The sequence below is a fragment of the Schistocerca gregaria genome, chromosome X (assembly GCF_023897955.1).
Source record: "Schistocerca gregaria isolate iqSchGreg1 chromosome X, iqSchGreg1.2, whole genome shotgun sequence".
NCBI lineage: Eukaryota > Metazoa > Arthropoda > Insecta > Orthoptera > Acrididae > Schistocerca > Schistocerca gregaria.
The window spans coordinates 603,895,149-603,915,350 of record NC_064931.1 but is presented as its reverse complement, the minus strand read 5'-3'; the positions used below and the strand labels follow the sequence as shown (position 1 = coordinate 603,915,350).

The following is a 20,202-nucleotide window of genomic DNA, read 5'->3' as shown; positions in this document are numbered from 1 at the left end:
TAGCATGGGTCTTTAGGGTTCATGACTTTCAACTTTGTGGTGACATTAGGACCCATGATATTAGGACAGGCCATGAGACAAGTTATTAATTCTTTAGCAGATGCCTCAGTTGGGTGATCGTCTATTTCCTTAATGTTAGTGCCTTTTTTTAAAAAAAGAGAAAAAAAAGAAAAGTGTTTTACCTATGTAGTCTTCTTTATAAAGAACGACTGAACTATTACCCTTTGAAAGCACAAACCATCATTGCAACATCAGATCTTAACTTATCATTGAGAGATATTCTTAATTTTTGGGACTGTTACGTGTAATCCTTTGGATTAATTCTCTTGCTGTGCACGTTATTTTTGCTTTGTTGGCCTTACTGCATGGGGTGGCATCAACTGCTTTTTTGAAATCCACAACTAGGCATGTAGTGGTCTTTTCATTAAGTTTCAGTTGAATGAAATACTTCAAACCTTTGTTCAGTAACTGCATTTCTTGTGTACTGAACTTTATTTTAGTTAGAATCACAATCAACTTGACCAAAGTAAAAATGCTCTGCCGTGCTGGCATGTTGGTTCTTGGTGGGTCGATAGCCAGCTTCTTTTAGCTTGTGCAGCTTCTGAGCGTGTGTTTGAGCAATCGATTGGCTAGATTCCCATAAAACATAATTAAGGGTTTTATTTCAAGATACACTGCTGTCCGTTAAAGTTATACCAACATGAAGGATAGCAAAGTGACAAAATTTTACTTTTTGTAAATGATTAAATTTATAAGTGATTTGTGGCTGTACAGGATGCGAAATTTAATATATAGAGCTGCGCGTCTGGCAGCTACAGTGACCCTAACCCAGTTGGGTATGTAATCGAAATGACCTCAGATGGCAGATATGTGTGCATTATTCCATGGTGCTTCAGCTCTATTCCAGAGTTCATCAATTGTGAGTGGTGGTGCGCCAATCCCTCAGTAACCTGCGACAAGATGTTTTCAATGGGAGAGAGAGCTGGAGTACATGCTGGCCAGGACAACAGTTGAACTTCCTCTATATTGAAGTAGGACAGTATAATACAGGCAATATAACACAGGCAACATGCAGTCTTGTATTATCTCATTGTAAGATAACATCAAGGAGACCTTGTAGATAGGGCAGAGTCACTGACCCTAATGCATCGAAAGTGTATCAGCTGCTGTCCAAATTACCAGTTGTGTGAACTAGACATGATTATGTTGTGTACCCATTGGTACCATCATGCCGAGTGCTGGGCCTATATGTCTGTAACAAATGCAATAGAGTAACATGTATTTTCCTTAGAACCTGGACAAAAGGATACATCCATCGTGATACCATACCCAAACCCAGGTATTGTCTGAAAAGATGGTGTTGTACCATTTGTGTCCTGGGTGATCTCTCTGCAGTTGTGTTGAGGGTTGCGATTCTGACAGCCCTTGGTGTTCCATATGTTGTTGCCACTGTTCATGTATATATTTCTGGTGTTACAAACAAGCTCATTTCCAGACTCCAGGTAAATGATGTGGCTGTATGATTTTGCCCAGTCGAGCGATCAATTTGTCTTTCTGTCTGCAGTGAGTACTGGTCAGGGTGCCATTGAGGTTCCGCTTGCCATTGAGTATGACGCTCCTGAATCCGTCAATTCCATATTTGCATAGGGTCCTGCCTGCAATATCACCGAATGGCAAACTACACTCTCAATAGGCCGTAATCCTGCTGGTGCTGCCGAGTCCCAACAAGTACTGGTAGACATTTCTTCTTACTCAAGACATAACACAGTCTTCTCACAAACAACTAACAATTAAATGCAATTGTAATTTGTGAATAAGAAAACTGCTACATAATCTTTCTTTATATAAACAATGTAGATGGCTTTATTATTATCTATTTGGTGCTCTTATGCTGAAAGCCTAATCAACTGAATATCTAAGAATGTAGTAAATTTGATAGTCTTCACACAGACTTCATGGTGTTACACTTTTAATGACCAGCAATGTACATTGGTCTGTGGAGGCTTAAGACAGTTTTGTGTGCCAAGGTGATACTATGAGAGAGAGAGAGGAATTTTATGCTACTCAGAGTTTTAGTTTATGCAAACAGTTTCTTAATTTTGAAATTGTTACCGGTGCATGTGCTTCTTCAAATTGAGAATAAGTGAGAAGGAAGGTCAGGATTGTAGTAAGCCTGCATAGTACTTCAGAACATACAGATATACTTGAGATAACTGCCTGATAACTACTCTATATAGTGTCCAAAAACTATTCATTGCTGCAGACCTGTCGTTGTGTTGCGCATAAATAATGTGTGGCTGTGTGTTCCCTTGTTAACTGTGTTTGGCCACTGTTGCACTAGAAATTGAACATACCTCTCAGTAATGATTTTTTTTACTGAGTGTTGAGAAGATTATCACTAAACATCTAGTTAACTTCATATATTATTCTAAATGACATTGCACTTCTAAACCCTGTAGGAGATGCAGATTGAAGAACTGTCGTCATCCATTGAGCGTTGCAGAATGAACTCTGCAAACATGGAAAGTGCTCTCTCAGAACTTAAGGAAACAGTGAACATAAAATTCCATGAAATTAGTGTTTTGAAGGAAAACAATGAAGGTCTAATTAAACAAAAGAAGGACTTGGAGATAAAGTTAAAAAAACAGGAAGATGAATTAACAGCAATCAATTCCAAGGCAGAAGAATTGAATGAGAAGCTTTCTCAGAGTCAGAGAGCATTAGAACTTAAGGAAGAGCGAATCTGTGGTTTAGAAACTGAACTTAGTGCAAAAGAGGATCAAATCCAAACTCTGACAGCAGTAAGTAAGAGTCTGTAGTAAATATTTCAACTTTTGAATGCATTAAGTGTGAAAGCTAAAAAAAACTATAAAACATGTTTTAATCTTTTACAGGAGAATCAAAAATTAACTGAAACAGTTGAGAATCTTCAAAGAACAATTCATACTAATGAAGAGTTTATCCAAGCTATTGGGATTCAGCGAACTTCTTTAGAGACAGATTTGTTTGAACTCCAGAAAAGTATGGCTGAATTGGAGACAGAGAAGAAAAACAGTGAAGAAAGCTTTAAAACAGAAATTGCAGCTCTGGAGAATTCTCTGCAGGCTACACTTTCGGTAATTATCACATATAATGTACCCACATTTGATCTGTACTTTCATGATTCTGTACTGCATCCCATTCAAATCTCTCAGGTACTGATGTTGCATGTTATGTTTTCCACTTATGCTCCCCCTCCCCAACCACTGCTCCCAACTATTGTTCCACCTCCGCTCCTCACCCACATTCCCCTCCCCACTGTCGTCGTCTCTCCCCTTCCCCAAGCCCCACTCACCCTCCCCAAGCCACGCCCCCAGCCCACACTTCAAACCTTTCACCCAACGCATTGTGACTCGCCCTCCCCACTGTGAACGCCCTCCCCACTGTGAACGCCCTCCCCACTGTGAACGCCCTCCCCACTGTGAACGCCCTCCCCACTGTGAACGCCCTCCCCACTGTGAACGCCCTCCCCACTGTGAACGGCCTCCCCACTGTGAACGGCCTCCCCACTGTGAACGGCCTCCCCACTGTGAATCGCCGCCCCCTCCCCACTGTGAATCGCCGCCCCCTCCCCACTGTGAATCGCCGCCCCCTCCCCACTGTGAATCGCCGCCCCCCCTCCCCTCTGTGAATCGCCGCCCCCTCCCCTCTGTGAATCGCCGCCCCCTCCCCACTGTGAATCGCCGCCCCCTCCCCACTGTGAATCGCCGCCCCCTCCCCACTGTGAATCGCCGCCCCCTCCCCACTGTGAATCGCCGCCCCCCGCTCCACTGTGAATCGCCGCCCCCCGCCCCACTGTGAATCGCCGCCCCCCGCCCCACTGTGAATCGCCGCCCCCCGCCCCACTGTGAATCGCCGCCCCCCGCCCCACCCTGTCTCGCCGCCGCCGGGGTGCGTGGGTGTGGGTCTGGGTGCGTGTGCGTGGGTGTGGGCGTGTGGGTGTGAGTGGGGTTGGGTGGTGGTGGTGAGTGGGGGTCGTGGCAGGGGTGAATGGGTGCAGGGGTAGTGGGGGCAGGGGGTTAGGGGGAGGGAGTAGGTGCAGGGTAGGTGGGGTGGGGGGTTAGGGGAGGGAGTGGGTGGAGAAAGCTGTGAGGGAGTGGGGAATGGAGGAGGGAGTGGGCAAAAGGTAAGGGAGTGGGGAAAGGTGGTAGTGGTGGTAAGTGGAGAGAGGTTAGAGGGGGTAAGTCAGTAGAGATAGTTGGGGTGAGGTGAGGTGAGGTAGGTGGGCAACAGTGGGGAGAGGTAGGGGGCGCGATCGGGGAGAGGTAGAGGGGCGCGCGAGGGGAGAGGGAGGGGGTGCAAACGGAGATAGGGTACTTTGGTCGAGTGGTGATAGGGGAAGGGGCGACTGGGGATAGCGGGTGGGGGCGAGTGGGGATAGAGTGGTGGAGGTGGTGGTGGTGGTGGTGGTGGTGGTGGTGGTGGTGAATCGGGAAAGGGTAGTGGAGATTAGTGGAGAGAGAATAGTGATAGCAAGTTAGAGGTGTGCTGGTGGAAAGTGGTAGACTAGGTCATAAGGGAGAAACTATTGTGGGAATGGGGAGCAGAAGTGATAAGTGCGTTGGGAATGTGGTGGGAATTTGGAGGAAGAGCATGGAGGGGGAGTTGGGAGGGGGCATATGTAGGGGAAGTGTGTAGGTGGGATGAGGAGGTAGAGTCACGGTGGGGCGGGGGCGGTGCCCCCTTCCCCACTCGCTCATCCCTTCTCCACTTTCACCTCTAGCCCCCCTGCAACTTTGCCACCCACCTTCCACCACGCACAACCCTGCCACTACCCACCTTCACCACTCCCCACCTTCACCACTCCCCACCTTCACCACTCCCCACCTTCACCACTCCCCACCTTCACCACTCCCCACCTTCACCACTGCCCCACCTTCACCACTCCCCCACCTTCACCACTCCCCAACCTTCACCACTCCCCAACCTTCACCACTCCCCCACCTTCACCACTCCCCCACCTTCACCACTCCCCCACCTTCACCACTCCCCCACCTTCACCACTCCCCCACCTTCACCACTCCCCCACCTTCACCACTCCCCCACCTTCACCACTCCCCCACCTTCACCACTCCCCCACCTTCACCACTCCCCCACCTTCACCACTCCCCCACCTTCACCACTCCCCCACCTTCACCACTCCCCCACCCCCCCACCTTCACCACTCCTTACCCTGCCACTACCCACCCTCGCCACTCCCCCACCCTCGCCACTCCCCCACCCTCGCCACTCCCCCACCCTCGCCACTCCCCCACCCTCGCCACTCCCCCACCCTCGCCACTCCCCCACCCTCGCCACTCCCCCACCCTCGCCACTCCCCCACCCTCGCCACTCCCCCACCCTCGCCACTCCCCCACCCTCGCCACTCCCCCACCCTCGCCACTCCCCCACCCTCGCCACTCCCCCACCCTCGCCACTCCCCCACCCTCGCCACTCCCCCACCCTCGCCACTCCCCCACCCTCGCCACTCCCCCACCCTCGCCACTCCCCCACCCTCGCCACTCCCCCACCCTCGCCACTCCCCTGGCAACATTCCCCATTGCCATTCCCACACTGGCTGCCACCACTGTCCTGTCCACCATCCCTGCCCCGTTCACCTGGCTCTGCCCCATTCCTCACTGCTCCTTCCCCCCTTTTGCAGATAATGTTACTTTGTTGATTGACATTTGTTCGTACTGCGTACTAATTTTTCTTTATGCATGTATTCCAAATACATCTTTTTCTTATGAGAATTATTATTTGTTTTTATTTAAGTTTGGTCTTACTTGTAAAATTTCTATCAGACTCCTGCTTCTACTGAATGTGGTTGTCTTTCTGTCATCTACACCTGGTGCTCTCAAGTACATTGCCTTATGCACTTCTCATTACTAAACTGTTAGTATTAATACCAATTTTATTAAGCTTCTCAATACAAAATGGTTTGTTCAGTGCTTTTTAGTCCTCCCCCTCTCCATCACACTCACTCCTAAGTATTAGCTTTTGTTTCCTGTATTCCTTGAGTTGAGTTATTGCTCCTGGATTGTCATTTAATATTCTCTTACCTGCCAATTTATCTGCAAGATTCTCTCTACCGGCCCCTCCCCCTCCCCTTTTTTTTGTACCATGCCTTACGTGGCTTTCTGAGAATATATATTTCTCATGTCTAAATTAGTAACAGCCTAATGCAATTCATATAAAATAAATTATGTTCAATTGTACACATTTTTCATACAAATTTTCTTTTTTGCAACTTATGCCAATATTAAACCATGACGTATTTGTAATTCCAGGAATCTCAGTCTCTAAAACAGGAGCTTGAACATGTATCTCAACTTAAGAATAAGCTCTCAGAAGAGTACAATGACCTGGAGAAAGCTAGGGACACTGAGGTACAAGCAATAAAGAGTGAGTGTCAGAAGCTTCAGTCTGAAATTGAAAACAAAGAATCAGAAAAAAGTGAACTACAGGACAGTCTGGTAAGCATTGTTGGGATTGTAAATTTGTATTTGAAAAGTAATTCAAAAGAATTTTCCAGTTTTTGAGGTTTGATTTCTTCATGTACACATCAGTTTCTAACAATTGAACACCTGTTTATATTAGATGCCAGCAAGTGGCTCAGTCACACCCTACCCGTCTGTACATCAATGTTGTGGGTAGCGGAACAGTTTATCACTGACAACAGTTAAACATTGATTGGTAACTTTGTTTAATGATGTACCCTACACACTACTGGTATATATATATATATATATATATATATATATATATATATATATATATATATATATATATATATATATATATATTGTAAGATTAATGCAGAGTGCCTTTTTTTGTTTCATGTGCCACTGGACGCAACACAAATTATTCTTTACGTGCTCAATTGTCAGGTCAAGTTTAAACTATTTTAGAACACATTCACAAATGCTACAAACCAGGAGACAGTGATGTGCAACTTCACCCAGTAAGTTGCAACCGAAAAATTCCAGAGCATGCAAAGTCTGTTGTGCACAAGAAACACAGTCTCAGTTGCATCCAAACTGCATTCTAAGTCTGAAGATAATCAGTTAACACAATAAAATAATGGTCCATAAAGGAGTACTTTCTGTAAGCATACAAACTACTTTCGAGCTGGAGAGCAAATTTATTTAAAGCAGCCAAGAACAAAAGGATTTGCCCATCTGAGTTCGACTTTGTGGCCTCTGCTGCCACAAAGTGCATTGACTATGCTCCACTCCTTATCAAGAAAACTTACCAATTCCACCTCCGTATTGTTGGCTGCTTGTGGAATATCCTTCTCACACTTGATAGGAATATAATATTCCTCCCCTTTTTAACTGTCCCAAATGGTAATGGGACCAACAACAAAAGGGAGTTGCAGATATCCCCTTCAAGGGCTTGAGCAGCATAGGAGGTGACAGTGTTTTGTGTCATTCACTTTGTTCAGTGGTGGTAACAGAAACTGGCAGGGGGATTAAGTAGAGTGTCATGGCAAAAAGTGAACCATGCTGGTGCTGGCCACCACCATCACTACAGGAGCCAAAAACTGTATGGGATGAGAGACTGTCTCATTTACATGGGCTGCCCCTGTTTCTGCCAGGACTTTGTTGTTTCGCCACTGAAATATGTGGCTGGAGCTGGGCTCATGACAGGGTAGAGCTGCCTGTGACAATTGCAGTCACAAGGGAGGACTATTCTGTTGATGCCACAGTATGCTGTTGGGTGTGGACATAAAACCAGAAATACTTGTTCCCAAAGTTGGCTTAGCTGGGGCATTACATTCTGCTGGTGTTGAAGCCAAAGCTGATTTGCTCCTGCCACGATATCACGTTTGACACCCTCTATGTTTAACATGAACACCCAGTGTTGACACCAGAATTTTTGCTGAATATGCGAGCCAAGACTAGGGTGCCTGACCAGTAATTCAGATGCATTTGGTAGACCAGGTCTGCAATGTCGGGCATAACAGCTTGAGTAACTTTCACACTCATCACATGGGTAACAGTTCAGCTGGGCAGTGACCATCAATAAGGAGGACATACTTGTTCAGTGCTAGGAAGTGAGTAAGAGCTTCCTCAGAGAATGTCAGTCCTGCAACACATGCATGCGAAATCCTCTGCTTCTGGACAGAGTTTTTCACCATGGCCAAGCCAAATATGAAAACAGGTGCATGTGGATTTTTTTGTACCTTTCAAAGGACCATGTGACTTCTGTATCTGAGTTCGGGTCAGCTTCCATATTTGCTACCAGCAAAGAGGAGGGGTGGCCAGTGAATAATGCCTTTGCACTGTCAAAACTGGCAGTATTCAGATGCAACAAATTGGGGACTAATGTCAGAGACTGTCGTATGAGGTGCAGCTTCTATTGCAAAGAAATTAGACAGGACCTGAATTATTGTAACAGTGGTTGTGGAAAATATTCAGGCCATATAGGGAAAATTGGAAAGGGTGGTTACTACCAGAAGCCACATTGCGGCTTTGAACAGTCCAGCAAAATCCACTTGCACCATGGCAAAAAATGCTGTACTGTTCAGACCAATTTTGCACACTTGCGTTGCAGGACTGGACAGTTCATTCTATCTGCACAGCTTTTCTCAGCTGGCAAATATGACATCTTGCCATGGTCTTCATGTGCCTCATTGTCCACGCTCACACTGCAGGTGGTAGAGGACTTGGGGCCAATGTGCTGGTGGTATAACAACTCCACGCACTGTATCCAACAGCAGGATGTTGTCAACAGCATTAAAGTGGTGTCACAAGGAGAAATACATTCTGAAAGCAGAGTCAGAGCCACTGACAGTATGTTCTGGCAACCCTGCTAAATTGAAAACACCACGCAGCATCATGAACCATGACTAAGATGTCAGCAGTCGTATCCTTTATGTTTTCACCAATGGGGAAGTTAACAGCCTCCTGCTTATAGAAGTCCACCTCTATATGTCACAAGACCCTATAGTTTATTCTGTGTTGAACTTTGAAGTTAAGTCATGGTAGTGCAGTAAGTGGCTCCATTTATTACTGTCCCTTGCTGCATAAACTTGATGAACAGGACTCCATGTCCATAACAAAACACAGTTGCCTCAATCTTGTGTGTTGAGATTGTCTGCTTGGTGATAATGTCATCAAAAAATTGATCATCTTCTTGTTGTTGATAGACTTGACTCATTTAGAAGAAAGTGCAATATTGATTCAGAGAACACTAGACCCCCAAAAGTGATTTGTACTTGGTAAATAATTTCTTAAGCAATGTACAGGAAAGTGTGCACTATTCAACAGGTTTCATTTTCAGTAAGCTTCCAGTAGAACCGAGAAAATGAGTGATATACAGCAAGTCATAAAATCTGAATTGAAAAGTTTCCTTTGAAACGCTCTACTTCTATTCTGTACAGGGTTCCTCACAGTAGGTAGGATCTTTTCTCAGTAATGAGTTATTTACTCGTATACTCTCCCATAACTTATTTTGGTATTTTACTGATGCAGTAGATTAAAACTGAAGAAACTGCAAAACGGTGGGAATTTAAGGAGAATAGGACCTGGATAAACTGAATGAACCAGAGTTTGTAGAGGGTTTGAGAGAGCATTAGGGAACGATTGACAAGAATGGGGGAAAGAAATATAGTAGAAGAAGAATGGGTAGCTTTGAGAGATGAAATAATGAAGGCAGCAGAGGATCAAGTAGGAAAAAATATGAGGGCTGGTAGAAATCCTTGGGTAACAGAAGAGATATTGAATTTAATTGATGATAGAGAAAATATAAAAATGCAGTAAATGAAGCTGGCAAAAAGGAATGCAAACGTCTCAAAAATGAGAATGACAGGAAATGCAAAATGGCTAAGCAGGGATGGCTAGAGACATATATTTCTAGGGGTAAGATAGATATTGCCTACAGGAAAATTAGAGAGACCTTTGGAGCGAAGAGAACCACTTGTATGAATATCAAGAGCTCAGATGGAAAACCTGTTCTAAGCAAAGAAGGGAAAGCAAAAAGGTGGAAGGAGTATATAGAGGGTCAGTACATGTGCAATGTACTTGAGGGCAATATTATGGAAATGGAAGGGGACATAGATGAAGATGAAATGGGAGATGTGATACTGCATGAAGAATTCGACAGAGCATTGAAAGACCTAAGTCGAAACAAGGCACCAGGAGTAGACAACATTCCATTAGAACTACTGATAACCGTTGGAGAGCCAGCCCTGACAAAACTCTACCATCTGGTGAGCAAGATGTGTGAGACAGGTGATGTACCCTCAGACTACAAGAAGACTATAATTATTCCAATCCCAAAGAAAGCGGGTGTTCACAGGTGTCAACATTACCGAATTATCAGTTTAATAAGTCATGACTGTAAAATACTAACACGAATTCTTTACAGATAAATGGAAAAAATGGGTAGAAGGTGACCTCGATGAAGATCAGTCTGGATTCAGTAGAATTGTTGGTACACATGAGGTAGCACTGACCCTATGACTTATCTTAGAAGATAGGTTAAGGAAAGGCAAACCTACATTTCTAGCATTTGTAGACTTAGAGAAAGCTTTTGACAATGTTGACTGGAATACTCTCTTTCTAATTCTGAAGGTGGAAGGTGTCAGATACAGAGAGTGAAAGGCTATTTACAATTTGTACAGAAACGAAATGGCAGTTGTGAGAGTTGAGGGCCATGAAAGGGAAGCAGTAGTTGGGAAGGGAGTGAGACAGGGATGTAGCCCATCCCCGATGTTATTTAATCTGTATATTGAGCAAACAGTAAAGAAAACAACAGAAATATTTGGAGTAGGAATTAAAATCGATGGAGAAGAAATAAAAACAATGAGGTTTGCCGATGGCATTGTAGTTCTGTCAGAGACACCAAATGACCTGGAAGAGCAGTTTAACAGATTGGATAGTGTCTTGAAAGGAGTATATAAGATGAACATCAACAAAAGCAAAATGAGAATGCTGGAATGTAGTCAAATTAAATCAGGTGATGCTGAAGGAATTAGATTAGGAAGTAAGACACTTAAAGTAGTAGATGAGTTGTGGTATTTGGGAAGCAAAATAATTGATTATGGTCATAGTAGAGAGGATATAAAATTGAGACTGGCAGTGGCAAGGAAAACGTTTCTGAAGAAGATAAAATTATTAACACTGAATATATATTTAAGAGTCAGGAAGTCTTTTCTGAAAGTATTTGTATGGAGTGTAGCCACCTATGGTAGTGAAGCATGGACGATAAATAGTTTGAACAATAAGAGAACAGAAGCTTTTGAAATGTGATGCTACAGAAGAATGCTGAAGATTAGATGGGTAGATCACGTAACTAATAACGAGGACTGAACAGAATTGGCTAAAAGAGGAATTTGTGACACAACTTGACTAGAAGAAGGGATCGGTTGGTAGGACATGTTCTGAGGCATCAAGGGATCACCAGTTTAGGACTGGAGGGCACCATGGAGGGTAAAAATTGTAGAAGGAGACCAAGAGATGAATATGCTAAGCAGATTCAGAAGGATGTCGGCTGCATTAGTTACTTGGAGATGAAGAAGCTTGCACAGGATAGAGTAGCGTAGAGAGCTGCATCAAACCAGTCCCTGGACTAATGCATGTGTTTATAAATTTTATAATTAGCATTCTGTAAACTATGTGCTGACCCATTTTATGACCAAGTAACTTTGGCTCACATGACCCCACAGAACTTGATACATGAATAGGTAAATAACTCTAACTTAAATGTCGGACAAAGAACAAGATGTGCCTTGGTTTGTGAAACCATCACTTCGGAGCTATGAAGGTGAAGCTTAGATTAACAGGGAAAATTTTCATTTTCTAATTTTTGTTTGAGGGCTTCATTTGTTGAGGGAGAGGGAGAGGGGGAGAGAGAGAGAGAGAGAGAGAGAGAGAGAGAGAGAGAGAGAGAGGGAGAGAGAGAGAGGGGGGGGGGGGGGAGGAGAAGAAGAAGAATCGTCTCGTTAGCAAAACAATGGCAAGAGACTACTATTTGTTGTTACTACTAGCTGCTTTCTTTCATAATGATCAACAAGAACCAAATAATAGACTGTGCATGTTTGAAGATGTTCTGAATGAGAAAATTTTTTTCTCCCTTTGAAAATCTTTGCAGACGCCTCTTTAGTACATCACATTCTGCACAGAAATTAGTCATCTTAGATTTAAAAATCTAGTCAATTAACGTACTTCATTTCTGACTGTATGACTATTAGACATAAGAATAATATGAATATAAACATGTATATTCTTCTACGTTTGCTGTTGTGTCACTCTAGTTTCATAGTTTATTAGGCAGACAGGATTTAAATGAGATAGCAGCAAACATGAAAGAATACATTGCAAAATGTTTATATTCGTATTATTCTTATGGTGAAGAGAGTACTGCATGTGATTCACAATTCATAAAAGTTCTTATTAGCAACCATCGCTTCTCACAGGTAGGAAAAAATTCATAATGCAGAGTTGACCATATTGACAAACATCCCAAACAGTCTTGCCAGTCAGATTTTCGTAGTACATGGAAATGCTGCTACAGTCGAAGATGACCAATACGGAATTTGTATTTACTTCGTTGGATAATGTATGAAAATGCAGTGGTCGAAACTCGAGACGGAGAAAAAAAGCTCGTGTTCCACCCTTTTTTAAAAAAATTTATTTACTGACACAGAGGTTTTGGCGCCAGTATTTATCTTTGTGCCTGCAAAGCATGCCTGTTTAGCGCTACATATATTCGACGGCAGAAGTTCGTTGTGGTGGCACCTATCAACATTTTTCAGAACTTCCACTTACTTTGCACTCGATTCTAAGCCGCAGGCATTTTATTGGTTTACAAAACATGAAAAAAGTGCAGCTTAGATTCGAGTAAATACTGTAATAGAATTTCATGCTGTTAGTTATTCATACTGGCAGTATTTTGTGATTTCATTGAAAAGTGTATCTTAAATATATTGTTTTGCATTATCTGTTGTTTCAGCTTTCTGCTGAGAGAAAAATTTCTAAACTTCTTGATGAACTAAAAGTCAGCAATGAAAGTTTAATAGCTGCAGAGAGAGCTCATTCAGAGAAAACTGCAGTTCTTCAAACTGCTCTTGATGAAGTTGCAGGAGAAAAACTTGGTATGTCATTCATGAGCCATTATAGAAACCTTTCTTCATTTACATTATATGTTAAAGAATGAACCTTACCTGCTGTACTTTTGGATGTAATTTCTCCAAATAATTTTGCTCCTAATGTCTTGATGAATAAATTAAATAAATCGGCGTCTGTTGGTGACATATTGTTTATTAAAAATCATTATTAGTTTTGACTTTGCAGCTGTCATTAGTTCTAAAAATCAAAAACGTAAACAAAACAAAGTTTCAGCAAAATATTTAAAGGAAAGAAACTGACATTAAATGTGTGAAAAAAGGTAACCTGTGACCCTCTAAGTACAGCAGTGGCACACAGGTTTCTAGTCAATATTTAAAAGAATAAGAGTAGAAAGTGTGTACTTAAAGATGAAAGTTAAGCTTTTCAACACTGTCTCTGTAAATGTACAATTCCAAAGCATCTTGTTTTGTGTATTGACTGTGTGCCTGTTGTTGATGCTGTAATCAGTGGGTAACTTCATCACTTTTTTTCCTCAACATCTAATATGTCCTCCTTCTTGTTTCATTAATTTATGGATATGTTTTTCGTTAATATATTTAGGTCTTGTGATGACTTCAAAGCCAAAAACTATCATGAACTTTAGTAAAGTAATATGTGACAAAGACCCCATTTCACTTAAATGAGTGCTATAAAGTAAGAATTTTGAGTTTCTAAGGATATGCCATGCATGAATAAAATTCATATATGGGTTATATTCATATCAACATTTTTGTTTAAATATGAATGCCAAGGTGTGAAACAAGAGGAGTAACTTACCTCTTGAAACTAAAAGTTGTACATTGTTTTTCTACATCTCAGTCATGGTGTAAAGGAAAACTGTTCACACTCTGTACAAATGTCATGTGTTAACAAGAAGATTGCATTTTCAGCAATACTGGTATATTAAAAAGATGTGGCCACTGTTGCTCCCAATTGCAGATTCATTACTATTGTAGTGCCATGTAATGTGTGATTTTCACATATATACACACATGAATTCTCGTCTGTCTTTATCCTTTCAAGATATGAAATTACTTTGTATTTCTAAATGAGTTAGAAATAGTTAACTTTGTAACATCTCACATTTGTTCTCATACAGTATATATTTTTGAAAGCTGTGGTGCAGTGCAGCATAGTGGTTAGCATCACTGGCTTTTGCACTGCATGTCACCAATTCAAACCTGAGCACCAGCAGTTGTTTGTCATTTAGTATCTATCATTTCTTGAAATACCTTATGTTTGTATATTCTGCAGTATATGTTGTTTAGCTGCACTCTCTGTCCAGGAAGCCAATTATGTTCTGGCTGTATATTAGTGTCCTTAACAAAAAGTACTTTCAGTTCTAAGTGTTGCATTTCATTTATGACCCTGCCTTCAGATTTGGACTTGATTTTGGCTTTGACATGACATGGTTTGGTGGAGAAGCTTGGTACTTCTAAACATCAACATGACCTTGACTCCAACTAGGGAACGTAAAAGCCATTGCCTGCAGGGACATTGTTCCTAATATCTTTATATAAGAAGTCAGATGGACTCCAAAACAGCAGTAAGTCACCAGTACATCAGGTATCCATCATTGTTTTCTGTAGACGGTGGTCAGGACCCAGCAAAATTATTGAAAGGATTCAGCTGAATTGCCAAATACAGCAGATGGAATGACATTATGTGTTTGGCAAATTGGCAATTTTACTTGGATCGCACAGCCTAGCAATGGTTTGACAAAAATGAAGAGCAGCTCAATAGCTGGGACAAATTCCAGGTCAAATGTAGGAAAACATTTGGCAACAATGAGCATCTAGCCTGCTTTGTGGAAGAACAACTGCAGAACAAGTTTTGGCCCTATACCAAATTGTGAATACGAATATGACAGAAGCCAAAAAAGTCACACTTCATTAAAGGCGTTGCACAAGACATGTACCAAGCTCTTCTGGTAAAGGATGCCACAGTGACCAAGGAATTTTGGTGGTGCCAGCACATTGAGGAAATGCAATAGAAAAGTGTTGGACAAATGTGGTCCTTAATGGCAGTTCTGGATGACCTCTGTGAGATCACCTCTGTCAAACAGATACAGCAGTAGATGGCAGCCAGAAATGTTGGTCCAAGTACACAAGAGATAGCAGCCTTCAATGTTGACCCCATACATCAGGAGGTAATAGAGGATGATGAAAATGAGGTGCATCAATCTTAAGCAACACTCTCCACCACTAGCCAAACATACCAGGAAGAATGGAGTCAGCCACCTTGGACTTATGCTGCAGCCATCAAACAACTACTCAGCATCTGACCAACACAGGTACAACCAACTCCTATGCATAGTATAATTGTCTGTGTAAGAACAGACTTTAGGAGGACAGAGGAAAAACAAGCTGTGTGCTTCCTATGTGAGCACCCTGGGCATGTTGTACGCTACTGCAGAGAAAGAATGCACATTTTCAACTACTACACCACCAGGCACCATCCATCATGACAGTTTTATTCACACTATTCAGCCACTGATGATAACAGTCAACCTGTGGGGCAAAGCCTGTTGCTGTATCCAGGATAAGGTTACTCCCCAACATGCTGTAGTTGTTCCCCAACATGGTACAGAGGTGCTAGCTGCACACCCAGCTTCTGAATAAAGGAAAACTAAGCAAAGCAACCATCTGGTATTTATTTATTTATTTGTTTTTCACTATTACAGCCCATTATTTGAAAAGCTAAAATAGGCACACTTTCTTGGATAATAATAAATTTATATATTAACTATTTATTTCTGATATTTATATTTTTAATACTAAACAACTACTACCACTACAGTACTATAATAAAACCCTTAACTAGTAACCCAGCGACTAATACTACTTTAAGCATGACGGAATCTGTTCTCTGTTTTTACATTTATTTCACTGCACTTAACCCATAGGTGGTTGTCCCTGCTACTGGATCCGCCATCATACTAACCTGGTCAACAGAAATTGTCTGCTGAATTCCTTGTGCATTGGGCAGAACTTCAGTAGCATTTCCTCTGTAACAAGTAATTCCACCAATCACTGTTACATTTTGGAAGTCCACATTATCACTTGAACCAACACAATGCAAATTCTTGAGAAACTATTTTATGCAGTGGGCATTGACCTCAGTTGTCTTCTCTCCATCTGGTAAGTATGTTGTCTAACTGGGATGGCAGCATGTTAACCTGCGGTTGAATGCCTCATGAAGTCTTCCTTGGACTTCTCAAATACTGCGGCTGCAATACCATCTAAGATGTGCCAGGTTGACTCGATTCTTAGTGCTGCTTTGGAATCCAACATCCTGAATGTCTGACAGCCATTACCTGCCACCTCGTCATAGAGCATGCAGCCCCCACCCCAATGTGTGTTCCAGTGTGTCCACACTGCTGCAGATGCAGCTATCACTCATCTACCTTTGATTTTGTTTAGATAGCATATGGGCCATTACCAGTCATGTAATGTATCAGCCCACTCGATGGGTTAAGAAATCTCATTTTTAGTCTCTCCCTGATGTTAGAGAGAAATTTGTATGTTCTCCTGCCTGTGCCTGAAGTGTGCCATTTATTTTGCTATAGTTGCAATATTAACTTCTACCAACTTTTTCGTATTGATCTCAGTTCCAAGCATTCTTCATGCTTCCATATGATTGCTGTTATTTGACTACAAGAGGCACTCAAAAAGAAATGAGCCAGAGGCACAATTATAGAAGCCAGTACCTGTATGTTAGAAGTATTGACCCTGGCTGTTGAGACACTTGTCCCACTCGGACACAAGGCGGTGAATGGCTGTCTCATAAAATTCCTTGGGGCTGCGACGTTAACCAGTTCCGCACATACAGCTGGACGTCTTCATCTGAGGTAAATTGTTTGCCCCTCAGAGTCTTTTTAAGGGGGCCAAAAATGGCACCCTTCTGATTCACTTCATGCTGTGCGGGACAACAGTGAATGTTGAGCATAACTTGCAAATCTTGACCACTGTTCGCCAGGTGATCAAATCAAATCAAAATGACCAGGCAATCTCACCAGTGGGGTCATTTTGCTCCTCGACAATGGAAAGTCTCATATGGCCAACACAGTCACTGCACTCCTGCTGAAATTCAAATGCGAGGTTGTCGGCCATCCTCCATACAGTTTGGACCTCTCTCCCTGTGATTACACCATTTTTGGTCCCCTTAACAAGGCTCTGAGGGGCAAACGATTCACCTCAGACGATGATGTCCAGCTGTATGTGCGGAACTGGTTAACATTGCAGTCCCGGGAATTTTATGAGACCCTCATTCACCACCTTGTATCACAGTGGGACAAGTGTCTCATCAACCAGGATCAATACTTCTAACATACAGGTACTGGTTTCTATAATTATGCTTCCTGCTCGTTTCTTTTTGAATGCCTCTTATGGTATAAAAGGATCCCCTTTCCAAAATTCTAGGTCCAGTGGGCATATTTCTAGAATTATTAACAAAGCATCATTCAGGGTAGCACAGAAGGTGCCCATTAATCATGTAACCACTCCTCATTGAGCTCTCCTCGCTAATGATGCCGGCTTTACTAGCTGTACTCTATGAACCTAAATGCTTGTGCCATATCCTACAACTGATGCAAATATCGATTGGTGGTATGTTCTGATTGTTTTCAAGGGAAGCCAAAATTGCCTGTTTGCAATGGTTATAATTTTATTCATCACATTTGTAACTTTTCTGCCTGCTTTCTCTATATGGTGTACAAAGTTAAATGTTCATCCAGAAATACCCCTAGACATCTCATTGCTGCACTTCACCTGGTTGTTAAGTAATTTAATTTTATTGTAGTGTTCCTTGCTAGATTCCCTTCCAGCAGGAGGTATGTGGTTTTGTAAGGTGCTAATGACAGTTTTAACACTTCAGCACCAGCCCTGAAGTTCACGGAGTGCCAAATATATCGTATGATAAGCCTCTTCCTTCAAAAACATTTCTACCTCCCCTGTGTTACCACATTTCTACTAAGATTGCAGTACACTTGAGGTGCCTATTTGCTTCCAACACCCGGAGTGGAATGCGTAAGTTCTAATAAAAGTTCACCAACCTGTAGTTTTCTTCAGGTGTTGTCCCCTGTGCAGAAAACAACACATAGGTCATGATTCCATAATCTTGAGGCTGTAAGAAACTGTTTGCGAGGAACTTATTTTAGAAATGATTAAATTTCCAATCAGTTTGTTTCTGCGGGATGCCACTCGCTTTTTTTTGGCAGGACATGAGAAACTGCTCAGTTAAAGTCATGTCTGAAAGAACAGATACCATCTTAGTATATATAAAGTTAAGGCTCACCAGCCACTTGACCATCTTCTTCTTCTGTACGAATGCACAAACAGTGCCTGAGCTCTTTACAGGAATCGGCAACACGCCGCAAGTAATGAGTATAATGGGCGGGGGCACTACGAATGTAGTGCGGGACAATATGTTGAGAATATGGGTTTCACGGGAGGCGTGTCAGAGATAAATTCTTGCAGTCGCGCTATCCTCTGTGTCCTCGGTGGGTCAGATGGATAGAGCGTCTGCCATGTAAGCAGGAGATCCCGGGTTTGAGTCCCGGTCGGGGCACACATTTTCATCTGTCCTTGGTGACATGTGTGTTCATTTGATTGTAAAGTCTTAATTGACACTGACCATGGCAGACAACATGTCGGTCCTCTGACTGCCAAACCAACTCACACATTTATAAACTAGACATTTCAAATCAAGTTTTAACTGATACTGCGATGGATAACATGCGCGCCTCCAAGACAGCTGAACCACTTTGCCCGCCATCTAAGTTAGGCACGATCCCAAGATCACTGAAGTGCTTCGTCTGCCTTTTCATTAAGCAGTTGTTTATAATTCTGTTGGTTATTAATACTAGTGAAATAATGGAATGATAGCATGCTATTAAGAGATGCTTTAATTTGAAATGCAAGCAAATACACTCTTTAGTTTGTCTAATATTAATAATAGAAGATTACCATTCTTCTGCGCAACTTCTGAACACAGTAGCCAATCACGGAGGAGGACCCCAATTTAGGCAGTCTTTCTCATGATACCTGTATTGAACAAACCATCTGTCATTGGTACCTCACACCACATTACTTCATCATGTTACTGCTGCCTTCTCAGTTGCTCTAAAACAGCTTCTTGTAGCTGAATATGATTGCTGCAAAGCCAGAAATATTACACCACTTACGTTGTCGCTGTCATGTAATTTCTGTAGCCTGGGCTCCAGTGCTACATCCCAAAATCCTGAATCACACACTGATTCCTGCAGATAGTGTGTTGTTGTTGTCTTCATTATTTTCTTTCCTAGGATATTAAAAAGTGTGTCACATGTGGCAATAATCTCAGGCAGTTGTGCAGTGCTTCTGGACAATCCAGCCCACTAACGCAACCAAAGTTATCAAAAGCACCAACAATATCAATTGTCATTGCTAGAGCATACATAAAATGAGCATCTGTTGTTAGCAGAGTTGCTTTGTTAATTGTGTCTTCAGTCAGCTTGCTTCTTCTAAACAAGTACTGGTAAGGGCTCATCCTGTGTAGCAGTCCATGATCTCATAATCTGTTGCATATTTTTTTTCTCAAATATTGTGCCAGGAACATTCAAAAAACAAATTGGTCTGTAGGATTTGGGTATCATCTAATCCTTATCTTACCCTTTACTAGTTATTACCACTTTAGCATTCTTCCATGGTGCAGGGACCCATCCTTGCAAGACACACTTGTTGTACAGTTCACACAAGTAACTATCTAATTGGTTATCTAGGGCTTAAATTATTTCGGCAGGGATGCCATCTAGTCCTGGAGGCTTTTTTTCTTTTTCGGTGTTAAAATTATTTACGTAGTTTCTTTTTGTGTGAAAGGGTACACAAGTTTATTGTTTCTATAGTCTTCCCATAATATTTTTTGTAACCTACACTGATGCTCTGTCTCACCTCCTTCTCCATCATCAGGAAGTAGTGTTTCCATTAGCAGGATAGGTGACTATTCCCAGCTTTCTGTTACCATCCCATCATCCCTTCTGAGCATGCATAAGATTGTTGGTGATTGCATTTTCTTGCAGACAATTTTATAT

The 20,202-nt window shown here is 42.3% G+C and overlaps 1 protein-coding gene across 1 annotated transcript in view; it reads left to right on the top strand.

The window, feature by feature from the left end:
* Positions 1-20,202, top strand: part of LOC126297537 (early endosome antigen 1-like) — a 182,740-nt gene that overhangs the window by 152,983 nt on the left and 9,555 nt on the right. Inside the window, exons 11-14 of the mRNA XM_049988450.1 lie at positions 2,460-2,801; positions 2,895-3,116; positions 6,309-6,494; positions 12,979-13,120. Of these exons, the coding sequence (XP_049844407.1) occupies positions 2,460-2,801; positions 2,895-3,116; positions 6,309-6,494; positions 12,979-13,120 (892 nt within the window). The remainder of the gene's footprint in view (positions 1-2,459; positions 2,802-2,894; positions 3,117-6,308; positions 6,495-12,978; positions 13,121-20,202) is intronic.